This window comes from Bubalus bubalis, chromosome 9, assembly GCF_019923935.1.
Source record: "Bubalus bubalis isolate 160015118507 breed Murrah chromosome 9, NDDB_SH_1, whole genome shotgun sequence".
In the NCBI taxonomy this organism is placed as follows: domain Eukaryota; kingdom Metazoa; phylum Chordata; class Mammalia; order Artiodactyla; family Bovidae; genus Bubalus; species Bubalus bubalis.
Genome location: NC_059165.1, coordinates 103,542,889 through 103,560,056, shown reverse-complemented (window position 1 = coordinate 103,560,056; position 17,168 = coordinate 103,542,889). Strand labels below are relative to the sequence as shown.

The following is a 17,168-nucleotide window of genomic DNA, read 5'->3' as shown; positions in this document are numbered from 1 at the left end:
CTAACCCTAGACATTTTTTTTTTTAATGATATGCATGCGTTCGTTCTAAATAAGAACAAAAACTAATGAAGGTAAAACAAGCTCGTGTTGCAATGAGTCCCTAACTGAATCCCGCTGATCTGCTATCACACAGAAACTGTTTCTCAGGGCCTTGCTAATTTTAAAAGTCAAGTTGCTTTATTTCTAATCACGAAGAAGATACATTTTTTAAAAAAGAAAAGGAAGCCTACCAGGAGATTGACGGACTCGATGACATCCAAGAACACCTCGTTCTTCCGGTACTTGATGCCCTCCGAGCGCCAGGACACTGCGTTGGTGACAGTGGCCGGGGGCCGCGGGGCCCCCGTCTCCAGCTTGTGGCCTTCCTGAGTGATGTACCTGTGGGCCCGGGCTCAGAGTTAGCTGCCTCAGGCACTGACATATTGAAAACAGCCCCTCCCTGTAGCAGGCGCCAGGAGAGGCAGGCTCTGGTTTCACCTGGGGCCATTTAACACAACAAAATCACGATTTCCAAAACCCCAACACACTCCTCAGTTACAATGAGTACAGAGTTCTCAGTCTCAGGGCAGCAAGGAGACAGCGCTGGTGAGGAAAACAAGCAGTGGGCATGCAGTGCTTCCCAGCTGGGCATGCAGAGGAGACCGACCTCCCTGGGAGGGTGACCTGGTGACCCTGATTCCACTCACTGTTTAGCCAGAAGTCATGTACCACCTGACCCTGTGGACTGCAGCCCACCAGGCTCCTCTGCCCATGGGACTTCCCAGGCAAGAACACTGGAGTGGGTCGCCATGCCCTCTTCCAGGGGATCTTCCTGACCCAGGGATGAAACCCACGTCCCCTGCATTGGCAGGTGGATTCTTTACCACTGAGACACCTGGGGAACAACAGATGTGGGGTGTGCTGAAGTCACGCAAAGACAGTCATGGGAAGACAGCAGCTCTGACTAACTGAAATGGAAAAAAGCGCTCACAGGAGGCCTGCTTCCCAAGACGTGCTTAATCAACGGTGACCATTATTTGGTGCACAGGATTCCAAAGGAGGGAGCTTTTTCATCACAATCTCATTTATGACAGTAAAAGCAAAGGCAGTGGGACTTTCCTGGTGGTCTAGTGGTTGAGAATCTGCTTTCCAATGTAGGGGACACAGGTTCGATCCCTGGCCAGGAAACTAAGATTCCACAGGCTACAGGGCAACTAAGCCCATGCACCTTTACTAGAGAGCCCTCGGGCCGCAAACTCCAGAGCCCGCTCGCTCTGGAGCCCGCATGCCACAACTAGAGTGAAGCCTGCGTGCTGCAAGGAAGACCTCGCGTGTCCTAACTGAAACCCAAAGCCGTCAAAACTAAACAAGCATGTTAAAAAAAAAAAAAAACTAAACAAGCATGTTAAAAACAAAAACAGAACAGCAGCAGGCAACTCCCTACAAACACGGCACTGAGCGCACGTCTGTGGATGGAAATGAAGACCCAGCAACAGGAAAAGTGCTCATGCCATGCATGATGCTTGAGTGCAAAAGGACCCACAGCTGCCCCAGGAACTTAGGAAAGTCCTGGTGGGCTGGAGACAGGCAGGGGACCAGCGACGTGATTACACATTTGCCTCCTGCACCTCCAAACCTGCCCATGACTTCAACACATGACATCGCCTTGGCCTGACCCCCACTCACCCGTCCCCGGGCCCCATCCCAGCCACTCACTCCTGTAGGATCTTGCTGTCTGTGGTCTGGGGGTAGCCGAAGTCCATGAGCTCATCCAGCAGCTCATAGATGATGACGAAGTTGTCTCGAATGCTCTCCTCCTCCAGCTCTTTGAAGTATTCTGAAAATACCTGCAGTGTTGCCGTGGGAGGCAGATCAGTGAGAGGAGAGATGAGGAGTGGATGAACACCTGCACAAGTTCATTTGCACTTCGTGCCCTGAGGCCCCTGCCAATAGCCCTTCTGTTCACAAGCTGTGTTTGCCTGGTTCCCAGGGGTGCTCGGATGAGGTCTTGGGCTCAGGGAACGTGGGCAAGCGGACAGCAGTGGCTGTCTGTGACGCGCGAGCCGGACTGGGGGTGTGCAGGGGACTGAGACCTGCTCAGAAGCCCGAGTTCCCACCCCTGCAGGCCCACTCTCCTCCTCTCTCCCTGACAGACACCTCCAGGCCTGGGGCCCCTTCCCAGCTTCTCTTTCACCCTGACCCTTTGCCTCTGAATCAGGAGTGATGCAGATGAGGGACATGGGCCCCTGAGGACAGGACCAGGAGCTCTCTAGGCCTCTTGTGACCTCCCTGAACCCCAGTCTGTACAGCTGTGCCTGCAGATAAGCCTGCCCCATTTCAACAGAAAATGCACATGATGAAAGCAGGGGCACCAGGGGAGCCAAGGGGAAGAGGAGCTCGGCAGAAGGTCTTTCGGGAGCACAAACAAGGAAGCAGGAAGGCAATGCCAGTCACTGCTGGGAGGAGAACCTTCCTCCTTCCCGCTTCCCCATCTCTACACCCCAGGACCGCAACTGCTGGGCCGCTCCTCGGAAATCACAAACAGCGCTGACTGGCCCGCGACAGCCTGGGGATGCCGGCTGCCCCTCAGCCTGCCCGTGGGGCCTCTCCTGCCCCGTGTTCTCACCGCCCCGCCCCCCACTGTGGAGCGGAGGAGACTGCTGAGCGGGCTGCACACGGCACCATCTGGAGTATGAAAGCTTTCCCGGGCAGACCCCAAGCCTCCTGGGTCGGACTGTCCACTCTCTTCAACCCTATGAAGCCCCTACATCAGCCAGGCCCCTCCACCCACCTCCTCCCTGGCCTCCCTGCTGCCTTTAGGCTCTTTTCCCACTCAGCTGCCAGAGAGGATCTTAAATCAGGTCTTGTCAGGCTCCTGCTTAGAGCCGCCCACTGTCTCTCATCAGACTTGTAAGAAAATCTAAAGGCCTCACTAGGCCCTGTGCAGCAAGCCCCAGCCTGAAGTCCAGCCCGGCCGCCCTGCTGACAGTGCCACACTCTGTCCCGGAACACTGGGCACCACAGGCACTTCTGCCCCAGGGCCTTTGCACGTGCCGCTCTGGCTCCCCATCTCGCTGGCAGCTGGGCCTGGCGTGTGTCACCCCTCTCTAAGGTGGGGCCTCAGGCCACTGTGCCTTTAGAGCCCCCCCAAGGAGATTCTGAGCAGAACTTGGCTCCACCCTCCTCCTGGTTAACCCACCTCCCTAATCCCTGACTCAGCGGGTCACTCTCCAGCCTTCCACAGCCAGCTGGGGGCACACCTGTCCTGCTCCCTCAGTCTTTTTCCTGGGGTTCCAGCTCCCCCAGGGATGCTACAGCCCTCGGGTGGCCAAGATGGGGAGGCACACTGAAGGGCAGGGTGACGGATGCCCTTCACGGCCCCTGTGCCTCTACTCACCTGCACCACCTTGTAGAGGAAGGAGAACACCAGCGACACGCACGCGTTCTTCTTGGAGGTGGCGACCACTGCACGGCGGCCACAGTTAAGGAGCGTTCAGAGGTAGGGCTGCCACTTCCCAGACTCCCGTGCCCTGCGTGTTTTGGAGCCGCCCCCAGTTGCTGACTCGGCGCTCAGGGTTCCCCAGCTCCTGGTCTGAGCCAGGCCTGGGCACTGTGGTCACAGACAGGGGTGGTCCCGGCTCCCAGGGGGTGCTCAGCTGACAGAGGGGCAGCAGGAGCACAGGAAACCCACCCCAGCTGCCAGGTGAGGGGCACTGCCCAGGGGAGGTGACGCCCGAGCAGAGGGCTGAAGCCCGAGGTGTGGCAGAGGGCACTCCAGTAAGGTGAGCAGTACCAGGAGAGCAGCGTGACTCATCCTGGAACGGAAACCAGGAGCACAATCTGCCCTCCTCCAAAGCCCATCGCCTACAGGACTCTCCTGAGGCTCCGGGCTCTCCGGCCTGGGCCGATTCTGGCTCGCGCCTGTGTCTTTCCCCCTGAAGCAAACCTTTTGAATGAAGCCTCCATTTGCTCACCCATGGGCTTCCAGGTGGCTCAGTGGTAAAGAATCCGCCTGCCAAGAAGGAGCTGTGGGTTCGATCCCTGGGTCAGGAAGATGCCCTGGAGCAGGAAATGGCAACCCACTCCAGTATTCTTGCCTGGGAAATCCCATGGACAGAGGAGCCTGGCAGGCAACGTCCACGGGGTCACCAAGAGCCAGACATGGCTTAGCAACTGAACAACGATAACAGCGTAACAGGGGCCTGGGAGTGGATTCACCGAGGTGAGGTGTAAACTGGCACACACTCTGGACATGGGATGTGTCCCCAGCTCCTGGGGTCAGTGCGTACTGGGAACTTCCTGTTCCTCTTTCCCTAAGGGCTTGATCACCTGGGAGAACAGCTCCTCTGCCCTGCACCCTGGCCACCCCAGTGCCAAGCTGTGGGCTCCAGGAGGGAGAAAGGGGCCGTCTCCACCTCACTTCCAGCCTCATCCCAGCCCAGCACAGGACCCCAGGAAATGGACGCTGGGCCAATCAGGGGAGTGCTGGCTTCCCTAGTCCAGGCACCACGGGTTCCAGGTGCTTTCCAAGGAGGGGCAACGGGCACCTCCAACCCTTTGGCTGGGCTTGGAGACTGCCACCTGACAATGGAACTTGGGCTGGAGGTGAGCAGATGCCCACTCAGGCAGGGTGTGCTGAGCACTGGCATCCAGAGGGATGAGCCCTCGCCGTCTCCTCGCCGGCTGCCCACGCATGGGCACCAGGGCCCCACTGGGAACTGGTCTGACGGCTCCTGCTGAGCCGGAACCGCTACTCCCCCACCCCCCACAGCTGGGCACCCATGCCCAGACCCAGGGCAGCTTCTCAGACAATCTCTTCCTGGCTCACGGGCTGCCTGCCACACTCTGCAGAGCTACCCCCTCTAGAGAGAGGTGAAGAAACAGAGATGCACTACAGGGAGCCAGGCCTCAGGGCCGTGGGTAAGCGTCCCGGGCCAACACCTTCTACCCTGCAACGTGCACACACATCACGAGGGATGGCCCTGCTCTAGTGGAGCTTTGACCTGGCAAGGCTGTATGGACCCAGGATCCTGCATTCCCAGAAGGCTCCCAGGGGATGCTCTGGCCCATGGACCACACCTTCACTAGCAAGGTCCCATCTGTCTCCAAGAACATGGAAAAGGGGACAGAGCCCATGTTGGCTGGGCATGTTGCACACCCACAGCTCCGCTGACACTAACAGCGCTGCAAGGAGGGGTCACTGCTTTCACTGGACCGGGGGGAGGTGAGGACCTGCCTCTAGTCACATGGCGACCGGAGCACGGGGCTGTGGGCTGCGAAGCCAGGCTCTTCCTGCAGCAGTGTAGATACCAGAATGCACCTAGAAGGGTTGGCCAAAGCCACGGGATGGCCGGTCAGCCCTCCTGGATGGGAACTGGCTGAGCCAGGCCTCCCCATGGGCCTGAGCGCAGGGGGCTCTGAGATCTGGGCAGGGTGGGGAGGAACCTCTCCCCTTCTCTGTATCCCACCACCCCTCACAGTCCAGGCTTCTGCGCCCCCCACCTCCCCATGTCCACTTCTGATCCCTGAAGTCTGCTCTCCGCTCAGCAGCCAGAGAAAATGCAGAAAATGCAAATCAGACCGTGTCAGCCCTCTGCCTGAAACCCTCCCAAGACTTCCCAACACACTTCATCCAGGTGGTTTCCTACAGGGCCCTGCAGTGCACACCCTGCTGACCACGGGGCCTTGCTCCTACCATGCACCCCACTCTAGGGCTCCAGTCACCCCCGCTGCAGCTGCCGAGTGAGACTTCACCCAGGCCTCGATGCCTCGTGCCAGCAGACACCTGTGGCAGACACCTGGCCTTCCTGCAGGTCTCCACTGGGATGTCCCCTCCCCAAGCGACCTGTCCTGGCTCCTTGGACCTGTCACACTTGTCATCCTTAGGCGGCAGGGAGCTCCAGAAGACAGGGCTGTGCTTGATGGCTCCCCGCTGGCCTGAGCCAGCCAGCCCTGCGGACAGCAGCTCTCACTTGCACATGTGTACGTGTGCACACACACACACACACACTCACAAGCCCACACAGGAGCCATCTCCCCCACCCCCCGACAAAGGGATACGATACAGGTTGTTGTGCTTGATCCACATGAAGCGGACTCCCCCATGGGCCAGGATGGGCGACAGCATGCCCTCCTCCTCCTTCTCCATCAGGATGGGCATGAAGTGCTCCACCTCCGACATGTCCACGTCGCCGCGGTAGTTCCGGCAGATGAGTACCTGGGGGGTGGGAGACAGGGAAGGCACTTTCACCTCCAGTTCCACCAGCCTCTGGCCCTCCTGGGAACCCCAGTCACGCCTGTCCATCGAAGGGCCATTTGATCTCCACGCCCCAGGGAACTCCTCAAGGAGAGCACTTCCCCACGTGAACATCTACTGGGGCTACTGAGAGTCCTTGTATGGGGGCCGTGGGAGGGGGCTGTGGGGCAAGAGTCCAGGGCTGAATCACGGGGAGATGCCAGGTTAAAGGTCCTGCAGGCTCTCAATGCAGACCTTCTCCATGCCTTCCCGTGTTCATGCACCCTGCTCTTCTGGCTCTGTCAGGAGAGGGACACTGCTGAGTGTGCACACCTACCAGATCCCCCATGGCCTGAAAAGAAACCCTTCTCATCTCTCTCTCATGGGTCCAGATGTGCAGCATCACTGCTGATGGGAATGTAAAATGGGACAACCACTTTGGTAAAGTTTGACAGGTTCTCAGAAAGCTAAAATCAGCTTATAACCCAGCCATTCCTCTCTTAGGTATTTATTTATCCAAGAGAAAGGAGACCAGACATCCACATGAAGACACATGTGCGGATGCTCACAGCGCATTATTTTAAGTAGACTCAGGTTGGCGAGAATGCCAACATCCTTCAACAGGTGAGTGGAGACAAGAATTGTGTCCAACCACACTACAGAAAACTGCTCAGCTATGAAAAGGAATGACTCCTGAGACCGGTGACAGCAGGAGGGAATTCCAGGATCACTGAGCCAAGGGAAAGAAACCAGACAATGGAGACCGGAACTATGTGATTCCACCTACACAAATACATCCTGGGAAATGGTAACAGAAAATACATTAGTGGCTGCTTGGGGACAGGCTGGACATGGATGGGTGTGGGGAACCTTTAGGAAGTGACAGAGTGTGTGCCCATGGTTTTCTGGGAGTATACAATGACTGAACTTATCAAACGATATGCTTTATATGAGCACAGTCAGTTACACGTAACTCACTGAAGGAAAGAAAAGGAAGCGTAAAGCATCACCACGGTGATGCTGCCCAGAGTAGCTGCTGCTCCCATGCATCCCTGAGGACAGCCAGCTGCAGGATGCAGCAATGTGCAAAGAATGACACCACTGAGCCAACCAGCCTGGGAACGCCTGCCTCAGGACCTTTGTTGCTGCATGCTTGCTAAGTCATGTTCGACTCTTTTGTGACCCCCACGGACTGTAGTCCGCCAGGTTCCTCTGTCCATGGGAAAATACTGGCGTGGGTTGCCATTTCCTTCCCACAGAATCTTCGTTTCATAAAATACATTGTCTTACTGCTGCAAGCCAGAGAGAGAGAGTGGTCAAGTGAGTGACCAAGAAAGAACCTTCCTTTCCTAGTTTCTCCTTTGTGGCCTAAGGGCAAGGGACCCTGTGCACTCATTGCTGTTCAGAAGGCCTCTTAGAGACTCAGCACCCAGTGGGTGAGCTTGTGGGTACCTGGCCCAGGGACTACGACATACCCTCTCATATATTCTTTGCCAGAAGTATATACTGCTTCATATAAATCCCCCCACTATGAAGTGGACTGATATTTTTAAAGCGATGTCCGGAGAGGTGGCACCACCCGCCTGAGGTCACACAGTGAACAAAGGAGAGCCCGGGTTCTAACCCCACTTCTCACTCCCTGCAGGGCCACTTCCACTCGATAAACATTGCTCTCCTGGGCTTCCCAAGCCCAGCTTCTACTCCAGGTTATCCAACTTTGGGGGATGCAATTGGCATGGAGCCCCTGAGGCCCCAGTATATTCCGAGGAAAGAGCAGGGAGCAATATATTTTGCTCACCTTCATCACACAGGCTGCAGAGGCCCACTCACTCATGCTACCATACACTATGCGGGGCCTGGGGACACCAGGGTGACCAAGACAAACAGGGTCCCTGCACTGAGCTATTTGCTTGAAGGGAGATGAGAGACTTGGCAAGGGTGTGACCTTCAAACTGAGGCCTTAGGATACAGGTGGGATAGAGGCAGAGGGACCAGTGAAGCTAAAGCCATAGGATGGGAGGCAGAGCCCACGGTGGGTACCTAGGAGCACTGGTTAAGTAGAGTGAGGGCAGCCTCGGACCCTGGCCCCATAGCAGCTATTCAGTAAATGTCTCTGCACTGAGCGTGGTGGTGAGGCCAACAAGGGCAGGATAGTGCCCAGGTCTCTAAATGGACACCTGTGTGGATGGCGGTGTCACTCCCTGAGAGGGAGAGAGACAGCAGGGCTGGGGGGTGGTGCGGAGCTCGTCTGAGGAAATGCCGAGTTTGTGACGGCTGTGAGACCTCCAGGGTGTCCTGATGGCCCGCGGAGCTCCAGATGAGTGCTCCAGACTTTGGTTCAAATTCAGGGGTCACTGGCACAGGGACAGAAATCAAAGCCTGCCCCTTGGGACTTCCCTGGCAGTCCAGTGGTTAAGACACTGTGCTTCCACTGCAGGGGATACAGGTTCAATCCCTGCTCGTGAAACTAAGATCCTGCAGGTGGCGAGGCATGGCCAAAAAACAGGAATGAATGAATGAGTCAAAGCCTACTCCAACTAGAGCAACAGTATGTGAGGCATGCCAGGCCCAAGCAAGAGGAGCCAACATCCGAGGGGCGGGCAGGAGAGAAGGGGCAGCAGTGAGAGAAACGGGGGAAACAGAGACACAGCAACCCTGAGGCCAATGGAAGCCTGCTGAGGAGCAGAGGAGTGGTGCCAGAAACTGCAGAGGTGAGAAAGGTAAGGGCAGCGAAGCGTCCTAGAGGGCTTTCCATCAGCTCAATGTGGCCCCGCTGGTTTCCTTGGAGATCAGAGGTGCTGGCTGGCAGGTACACATGTGGTTGAGAATTTCCTTGATGTCCCATTACCTTCCTTTTTTATTGAGCGCAGTTTCTGCAGAAGGCAGACTTTCAAAACATGAGGCCCAAGGGGAGTGGAATAACAAATATGGGGTGGTCAGGGAGGATGGGAGGCAAACCCACCCATGGCAGCCTCTTCTGAAAGACACATATAATCAGGCTTCTCCCAGGCTACAGTCTCCTCACGGCAGCTGTTCCTTCTTGGGATCAAAGTGGTCTCCTCCCACTCTCCCCTCTGGACCCCCTTCACCCACGGCCCTCTGGGTCCCATCCTCCAGGCTCCAGCATTACCCACGACTACCCAGCCTCAGCGGGCTGCCCCTGACCCCATGGGCCTAGTGTGACACCTCTGCGTCCACCTGACTGCCACCTGGTCGCCTGCCCGGCGCTGGCATCTCCCTCCTCCAGGAAGCCTTTTGTAACCACTTACCGGCCAGCCCACACTGAGGGTGGGCAGCTGGCTTACCTGAGGGCCTCGGCCTTGCTGTGGTGGCTAACTGATCATCTGGACCCAGGCAGCTGCTTGGATCTGTCTGTTTCCACGCACCACCCCTACAAGACCTCAAGGTCCATGGCAACTGTGGACCACGGGTGGTGCTGCACTTGTCTCGTGTGTCTGCTCAGCGAGTTCACATGCTTGCCCGAGGTCATGCAACTGAGCAGCAGGGGCAGGTTTTGAGCTCAGCCCCCAACCTGCTGCATGCAAGGTGCTCATGAAATGTTTGCTGGAAGAATGAGTGATCTGAGGAGGTGGCCTGTGGGACCTCTGGTGACATGGTGGCCAGGGAGGAAAGAAGAACACACGCTACATGGGGTGGGGGGTTGGAGGTGGGTGGGAAGTTCAAGAGGGAACATGTGTAAACCAATGGCTGATTTATGTTGATATATGCAGAAACCAACACAACACTGTAAAGCAATTATCCTCCAATTAAAAATAAATAAATACTAAAAAAAAAACAAACATGCTACAAAAACTCATGGAATACTGCACCCTCCCACCCCTGGGGTGTCCTGTGTCTTTCCTTGCCTCCAAGGACTCAACCTTCTCAACCTCCCGTCCTCAGAAGGGAGCCAAGCACAGGGCCTCACTAGTTGTTGACTTTGGGTGGCATCCAAGGAAGGCAACCCACTTAAGGGAGGTTTGGGAAAGTACTGGGGGTGGGGAGTGAGGCAGCGAGGGGCAGGCATTTCAGCTCTTCACTCCCTACTGCTTCTGGGCACACTCCTGCCCATTCCACCTGGGACTGGCACCCATGTTTCCTTCACTCACTGATGTGGGGCTGGTTAAATGTTGTTGGCCCTGTCCTATTATAGGAAGCCCTGGTGGCTCAGTGCTAAAGAATCTGCCTGTTCATGCCTGCCAATGCAAAGGACATGGGTTCGATCCCTGTGTTGGGAAGACCCCCTGCAGGAGGGCATGGCAACCCACTCCAGTATTCTTGCCTGGAGAATCCCATGGACAGAGGAGCCTGGTGGGCTACAGTCCCTGGGGTTGCAAAAAGCAGCCCACTCCAGTATTCTTGCCTGAAGGATCCCAGGGACAGGGGAGCCTGGTGGGCTGCCGTCTATGGGGTCGTACAGAGTCGGACACGACTGAAGCGACTTCGCAGCAGCAGGACTTAGCGACTAAACGACAACAAACTGTCCTATTCTTGTTAATCCTCAATGCAAGAGACCAGATATCACTTGCCCTCTAGCCAGGACAGACTTGGGGGAAGGCAGAAGGCCACTTCTGAAAGGCTTCAAGATCCCTCCTATAAAAAGCTTTCCTAGAACCCCCCCCCCCCCAGAAAAGCCCCCTGGGAGCGGGTCCTAGGGTTCTGCTGCCCCTTCATATTTCAGCCGGGTTGTCACTCCCCCTGGGCAGTGCTTCCTTATCCCCAGTGGAGGCTGACTCTATTAGATCCTCACTGCTCCGCCACGGCAATTTACCTTTATTTGTGCTTTTTAAGATGAGTGTCCCTCCCACTCACCAGATCGTGGGCTCCAGAAGGCCAAGGTTCAGGGACTGACCCTGGTTTCGCTCACCAAAGGCAGCCCAAGGCTTAGCACCCGGCTTGGCATTTAGTAAGTGCTCCTCAAATATCAGCTAAATGAACAAATGACTCTGGATTCAGCTCCTAGACCCGCCACTTTTCTGTGACCGATGTGGCCGTGAGCACTTTGTCTGTGCCTCGGTCTCTCCCTCCGCGAAAATAGCACTCCCACCAACCACCTCACCTAGCCCTTGTAACTCAGTGTCACAGTGAACGTTAAGAAACTGCTTCAGGGACTAATACACAAAAATCGCTGCATAAAGAAAACGGGCCGAGCTCCCAGAGGGCGGTACTGGCCCGAAGGTACACTGTCCCCGACACGCTTCACCACCTCTGGTCAAGGGTCGCGCAGCCCCTTGGCTCCAGGATTGGTTTCTCAGCCGGCTGCGGCCCGCGCGCTCCACCGCCTCGGGTTGCCCGGGCCTCCACAGAGATGGGGATGAGGGTCGTGCAGTCGGTTATCTGGCAAATGCTGCAGCCCACCGCGTTACCTAGCAACAAGGCAGGTCTCGCGGACCTAAGACCCCTTCCTGGATACCCAGCAAAAGGGTGGAGTCCTCCGGTGAGGCCAAACGGCTTCCTTGCCTAAGACCAAGGTGGCTCCCATTGGACGGCTACCTAGCAACAGGGTGGGTCCCCACGGGGCGAGGCCCCCGCCGGTTGCCTGGCAACGCGGAGGGTTGGGAGCCCTTGGTACCTTGCCCTTCAGGTCCAGCACGTAGACGGCACTGGCGGACATGGCGGCTGCGGAAAGCCTCGGCAGTGGCCGAGGGCGGCGGCAACAGCGGGGACTGCCAGGCGGTGAGCCGGGCCGGGCGCACCCCGCGACAGTTCGTCTCCACTTCCGGTCGGGGGAGCCGCGCGCGGACCGTTATGTCCGGCCGAGGGGGGGAACAGTCAAGAATGCGCCGGCGCAGGGTGCACTGTGCACAGGCGCGGTTTGCCCGATGTGCCCTATTTCCCGCTCCTCCCTCAAGCATCCCGGAAGTAAGCCCAGAGGGGCGGGGCGGGGCGGGGAGAGGCCTGGAGGCGGCGGGCGGGGCCAACTGGAGCAGGGCACTGTAAGGTGCCAGGCTGGGTGAAGCCATAGCAGCTGGAAACTCCCACTTTGCAGGCCAAGTTAGGTGAGAGATCCTGGTGGTAGAACCCACCTAGAGCCATACGGAACTCACAGTCTGGTGGGGAAGTCTAGGAAACAAATATACAGTCACCAATTGTGACACCCTTTATCAGTTCAGTCACTCAGTCGTGTCCGACTCTCTGCGACCCCATGGACTGCAGCACGCCAGGCTTCCCTGTCCATCACCAACTCCCGGAGCTTGCTCAAACTCAGGTCCATTGAGTCGGTGATGCCATCCAACCATCTCATCCTCTGTTGTCCCCTTCTCCTCCTGCCCTCAATCTGTCCCAGCATCAGGGTCTTTTCCAATGAGTCAGCTCTTTGCATCAGGTGGCCAAAGTATTGGACCTTCAGCTTCAGCATCAGTCCTTCCAGTGAATATTCAGGACTGATTTCCTTTAGGATGGACTGGTTGGATCTCCTTGGAGGTCAAGGGACTCTCAAGAGTCTTCTCCAATACCACAGTTCAAAAGCATCAATTCTTCGGCCTTCTTTATGGTCCACCTCTCACATCCATACATGACTACTGGAAAAACCATAGCTTTGACTATTCGGACCTTTGTTGGCAAAGAAATGTCGCTGGTTTTTAAAATGCTGTGTAGGTTTATAGGGAGCAGTAAGATGGTTGGATGGCATCACCAACTCAATGGACATGAGTTTGAGCAAACACTGGCAGATAGTGAAGGACAAGGAAGCCTGGTTTGCTGCAGTTCATGGGGTTGCAAAGAGTTGGACATAACTTAGGGACTGAACAACAGCAACAAAGCGGGTGGTTATTTGGAAAGAGGTCAGACAAACTCTCTTAACGGCCCTAAGTCGAGTCTTATCAACAGTGCCTGTCACCTGTCAGTGTTAACACTTGTCAAGAACAAGTGTGCCAGTTTACTGCCTGAAATGATCTCTTGAACACCAAACCCCACTGAACCTAGGCAAAAAAATGTGATGTTAGCGGTTACCGTGGGTAATGCAGATTGTGATTCCTGATTAATCTAATTCAATTATATCTCTTTTGCTTTATGAACACTGGAGAAATGCCTGCATTTCATCCCAATGAACCATCACAGTGCCCTGGGCCCAGTCCAGCAGTGTCAGAACCATTTACCCAGGCTGCCTGCCTCTCACTTATCTTTTTATCTTCCCCATTACCTCCACTTGGGGTTTTGAAAGAGAGTTTTTGCAACTCTGTGATTATATATACTATACTTGGGGTAGAGATGTAATTACAAGAAAATCCAGAGAAGAAAAGTAGAATTGATGCTGAGCAGGGCCCTGTGGGACTCCGGGCCATGGAGGTCCTTTTGTCCCCCATTCCTTGTAGGCAGAGCTCTTGACCTCCATGACCTTCTCTGAGTTCCAAAGGGCAGAACAGTTGCTAATCAAAGCAGCAGCAACAAAACCACCTGAGACAGGGACTCATCAAGATTAGAAGATGAACCACCTAGGACCCTGCAGAAGAAAAAATACAAGACTGTTACTACCTTGATCCTTATCACATACTCAGCCTGACTGTATTCCCTGCTCACTGGGGGCGGGTGGAGGGGGGGGTGGTGGGACACAGTTCTTGAGATGCTAGCAGACTGTGTTCCCCCTTTGCCTGGCAAAGTAATAAAGCCAGTCTTTCTTTCTCCTCCATAACTGTCTCAGTATTTCTGTTTGGCACTCGTATGCAGACAGCCAAGATTCTGATGACAAATCTTTAAAGATTATCAAGTGAATCCTGGGCTGGAAGAATCCTTGCACAATGCAGACAAAGAGCCTTTTTGACACCCAACTGTCTTAAGAAATCCTATATTACCTGGCTTCATTCTTCCCTAATTTATTGCAGTGTTTTAGAAAAACATGTCTCTTTTCTAATTACAAATATCTTACTGAAGAAAAACTGAGGAAATGACAAAAGCATAAGACAAAAAGAAAAACCACCCAGGAGAGGTAACAGCTTCCATTATGAAGCATTTCCTTTTCAGGCTTGCTCTGGGCCAACAAAGGTCCATACAGTCAAAGCTATGGTTTTTCCAATAGTCATATATGGATGTGAAAGTTGGACTATAAAGAAGGCTGAGCGCTGAAGAATTGATGCTTTCAAACTGCGGTGCTGGAAGACTTGATGCTTTTGAACTTTGGTGCTGGAAGACTCTTGAAAGTCCCTTGGACAGCAAGGAGATCAAACCAGTCAATCCTAAAGGAAATCAACCCTGAATTTTCATTAGAAGGACTGATGCTGAAGCTCCGATACTTTGGCCACCTGATGTGAAGAGCCAATTCACTGGAAAATTCCCATCACCAGCCATTTCCCTGATGCTGGGAAAGGTTGAAGGCAGGAGGAGACGGGGGAGGCAGATGAGATGGTTGGATGGCTTTATCGACTCCATGGATAGGAGTTTGAGCAAACTCCAGGAAATAGTGAAGGACAAGGAAGCCTAGTGTGCTGCGGTCCATGGGGTCACAAAGAGTCGGACAGGACTGGCGACTGAACAATGGCAGCTGGGCATTTTAGATGAAGGCAGGAGGAGACGGGGCAGGCAGATGAGATGGTTGGAATACAGTGTCAGCAGGGCTAGGAGGACAAAAATCTTTTGAGGAAACCGATTTCCAAGTGCCAAAAGTACTGCCACAGTATGTGTGCTGTGCTTAGTTGCTCAGTCGTGTCTGACTCTTTGCAATCTTCTGTTCGTGGGACTCTCCAGGAAAGAATACTGGAGTGGGTTGCCATGCCCTTCTCCACATCTTCCCAACCGAGGGACTGAATGCAGATCTCCCACATTGCAGGTGTTGTTTACTGTCTGAGCCACCAGTGAAGCCCCGAGTGCTACACATAAATTACTTGTAACCTGCTTTTCTCCATATTTGCAGGAATTTGAATCACACCTGAATTTCATCCTTGGCAGTGAATGGATAGGACCATAGTTGCTCTGTTGTGTGACTCTTTGTGACCCCATGGACTGTAGCCTGCCAGGCTCCTCTGTCCATGGAATTTTCGAGGCAAGAATACTGGAGTTGGTTGCTATTACCTTCTCCAGGGGATCTTCCTGACCCAGGGACTGAAACTGGGTCTCTTGCACTGCAGGTAGATTCTTTACTGTTTGAGCCACCAGGGAAGCTGCAGTCAATGAACAGGCCTCTGTGACATCTCAAAAAAGACCATACTGATTGTGCTAGACAGGAATCTCTCAAACTTTGCTGCACACTGGGGTCACCTGGGGAGCTCTGAAAAACCTCCATGATGGAGGCCCACCCAGGAAGCAGCGGTGTGTTTTTTGATTCTTGCTGCCCCGGGTCTTTCTTGCAGTGTATAGGCTCTCTGTTGGGTGTGTACACTTCTCTAGTTGTAGCGCTTGGGCTTAGCTTCCCCAACCAGGGATGGAACCCACGTCTCCTGCACTGGAGGGCAGATTCCTAACCACTGAACCACCAGGGAAGTCCCAGCATCAGTGGTTCTTAATGCTCCCCAGGGGATTTTGAGAACCACTGTGGTAGACTGTCGGCCCTCAATAAAGCACCATCTCCTGGTTGTCCATGCCCTGTGTAGTTCCCTCCCAGAGAGGGTTTGGCAGTGACTTGTGTTGGCCCCATGGAATAGGTTACAAGAAGAGAGATTCTGGAAGACCTCTGGCACCATGCAGGTCACTGTAACTTACGTGAAATAAACTATACCTCATGAAGCAGAACCTCCCAGCTGAGCTTGGTCAACCCACAGAATCATGAGAAAGCCCATTGTTTTCAGTCTGTTTTGGAGTGGTCTGATGGGCAGGGAGAATTGGAATAGCCATCTTCCCCACTGTCAATGCATGCTTTTCACAGCACCACATCACGCCTGAAGACCCCAACTGCTGACTCATGGGTGGTAAAGGCCTGAAAGCGCCTTCCAGTCAATGGGGGAATCTGCCCCAAGCAGCCACTGCTAATGAGACAGTACGTCACCTCCCTTAGGTGGGTTGCAAACCACAGGTGAAAACGTGTCATCTAATTTTTCCAAATTGAGGGATAGTGGTTTGGCAGTATAGACATTGTCTGTGAGTGACAATACAAGAGGCAACATTTCTAGTGGTAGTCAAACAGTCTGTAATTAAGCCACTCACACTTATATTTAATAACTTTTTTGTTTTATTCTGCATTCCACATGTGGCAGTCCCCAAACCCAATACTTGGTTTTTCTTCCCCTTCTTATTCTTTCAGCATCTCTGTCAACACACTTTCTCCCAATAGCAAATGCAACTTGATCCTCATCTGGTGGGTACACAGAGACCCTCAAAGATCCTGGCTCTCCAGCATGGGGACCTGAGTCCTTCCTTTCAATTGTGTGCATGTCTGTCTGTGCTGGGGCTCTGCCTTGGTGAATGCCAAACGCGTAATGTACCAACTCTGAATAAATACAGGGGGCTGCTTGGAGCCCAGGGCTGAGGGTAAGATGGCAGGCTGTGTCTGGCTGGGTTCCCTTACAAAGAAAGTTGTGTTGACCGGCAATGTCTGCCATGGTGACACCCACTAGACCCATGTCTGGAATGGGGATGCTGGGAGAAGAGGCTACACGCTGGCCACAGGATCAGAAAGGGACAAGGTGTATGTTCCATCAGTGCCTTAGGTGGTGGTTCTGTTTCCCAGGCTGTCTTGCCTCACTGGCCAGGTGGCTGAGGAAGCAGTCTGAAGGCTACGGAGCTCCAAGTGGCTTCTCCAGGCCCCAGGAGAGCACAAGCCCCAAGCTAGAAGGAACTCAGAAGGGTAGCCTGTGCAGGGCTCTACAGGGATGTACATGCTCAGGGCCGCGACGACATCAGCTCTTTGTTCTCTGGAGTCAGTTTTAGCCACGCAAAGCCAGCTGGTTGGCTGTTGAAGAGTCAGAGGCAATTTGGGGTTAAGAACACTTTTCCACAGCACTTACCCAGAAATAACCTTCATCTCTGGATAAACTTTTCAAACTAAGAGGTCTCTCTTCTATGTGCTACTGAGAAATCAAAACTGAGG

General features: G+C 54.4%; 1 protein-coding gene across 1 annotated transcript in view; it reads right to left on the bottom strand.

Moving 5' to 3' along the window:
• AP1M1 (adaptor related protein complex 1 subunit mu 1) overlaps positions 1–12,033 on the bottom strand; it is a 28,659-nt gene extending 16,626 nt beyond the window's left edge. The window contains exons 1-5 of the mRNA XM_006057828.4: positions 11,787–12,033; positions 6,040–6,196; positions 3,377–3,444; positions 1,696–1,826; positions 231–378 (exon numbers count right to left, since the gene is read on the bottom strand). Of these exons, the coding sequence (XP_006057890.1) occupies positions 231–378; positions 1,696–1,826; positions 3,377–3,444; positions 6,040–6,196; positions 11,787–11,828 (546 nt within the window). The 5' untranslated portion in view covers positions 11,829–12,033. The remainder of the gene's footprint in view (positions 1–230; positions 379–1,695; positions 1,827–3,376; positions 3,445–6,039; positions 6,197–11,786) is intronic.
• Positions 12,034–17,168: the final 5,135 nt, after the last annotated feature.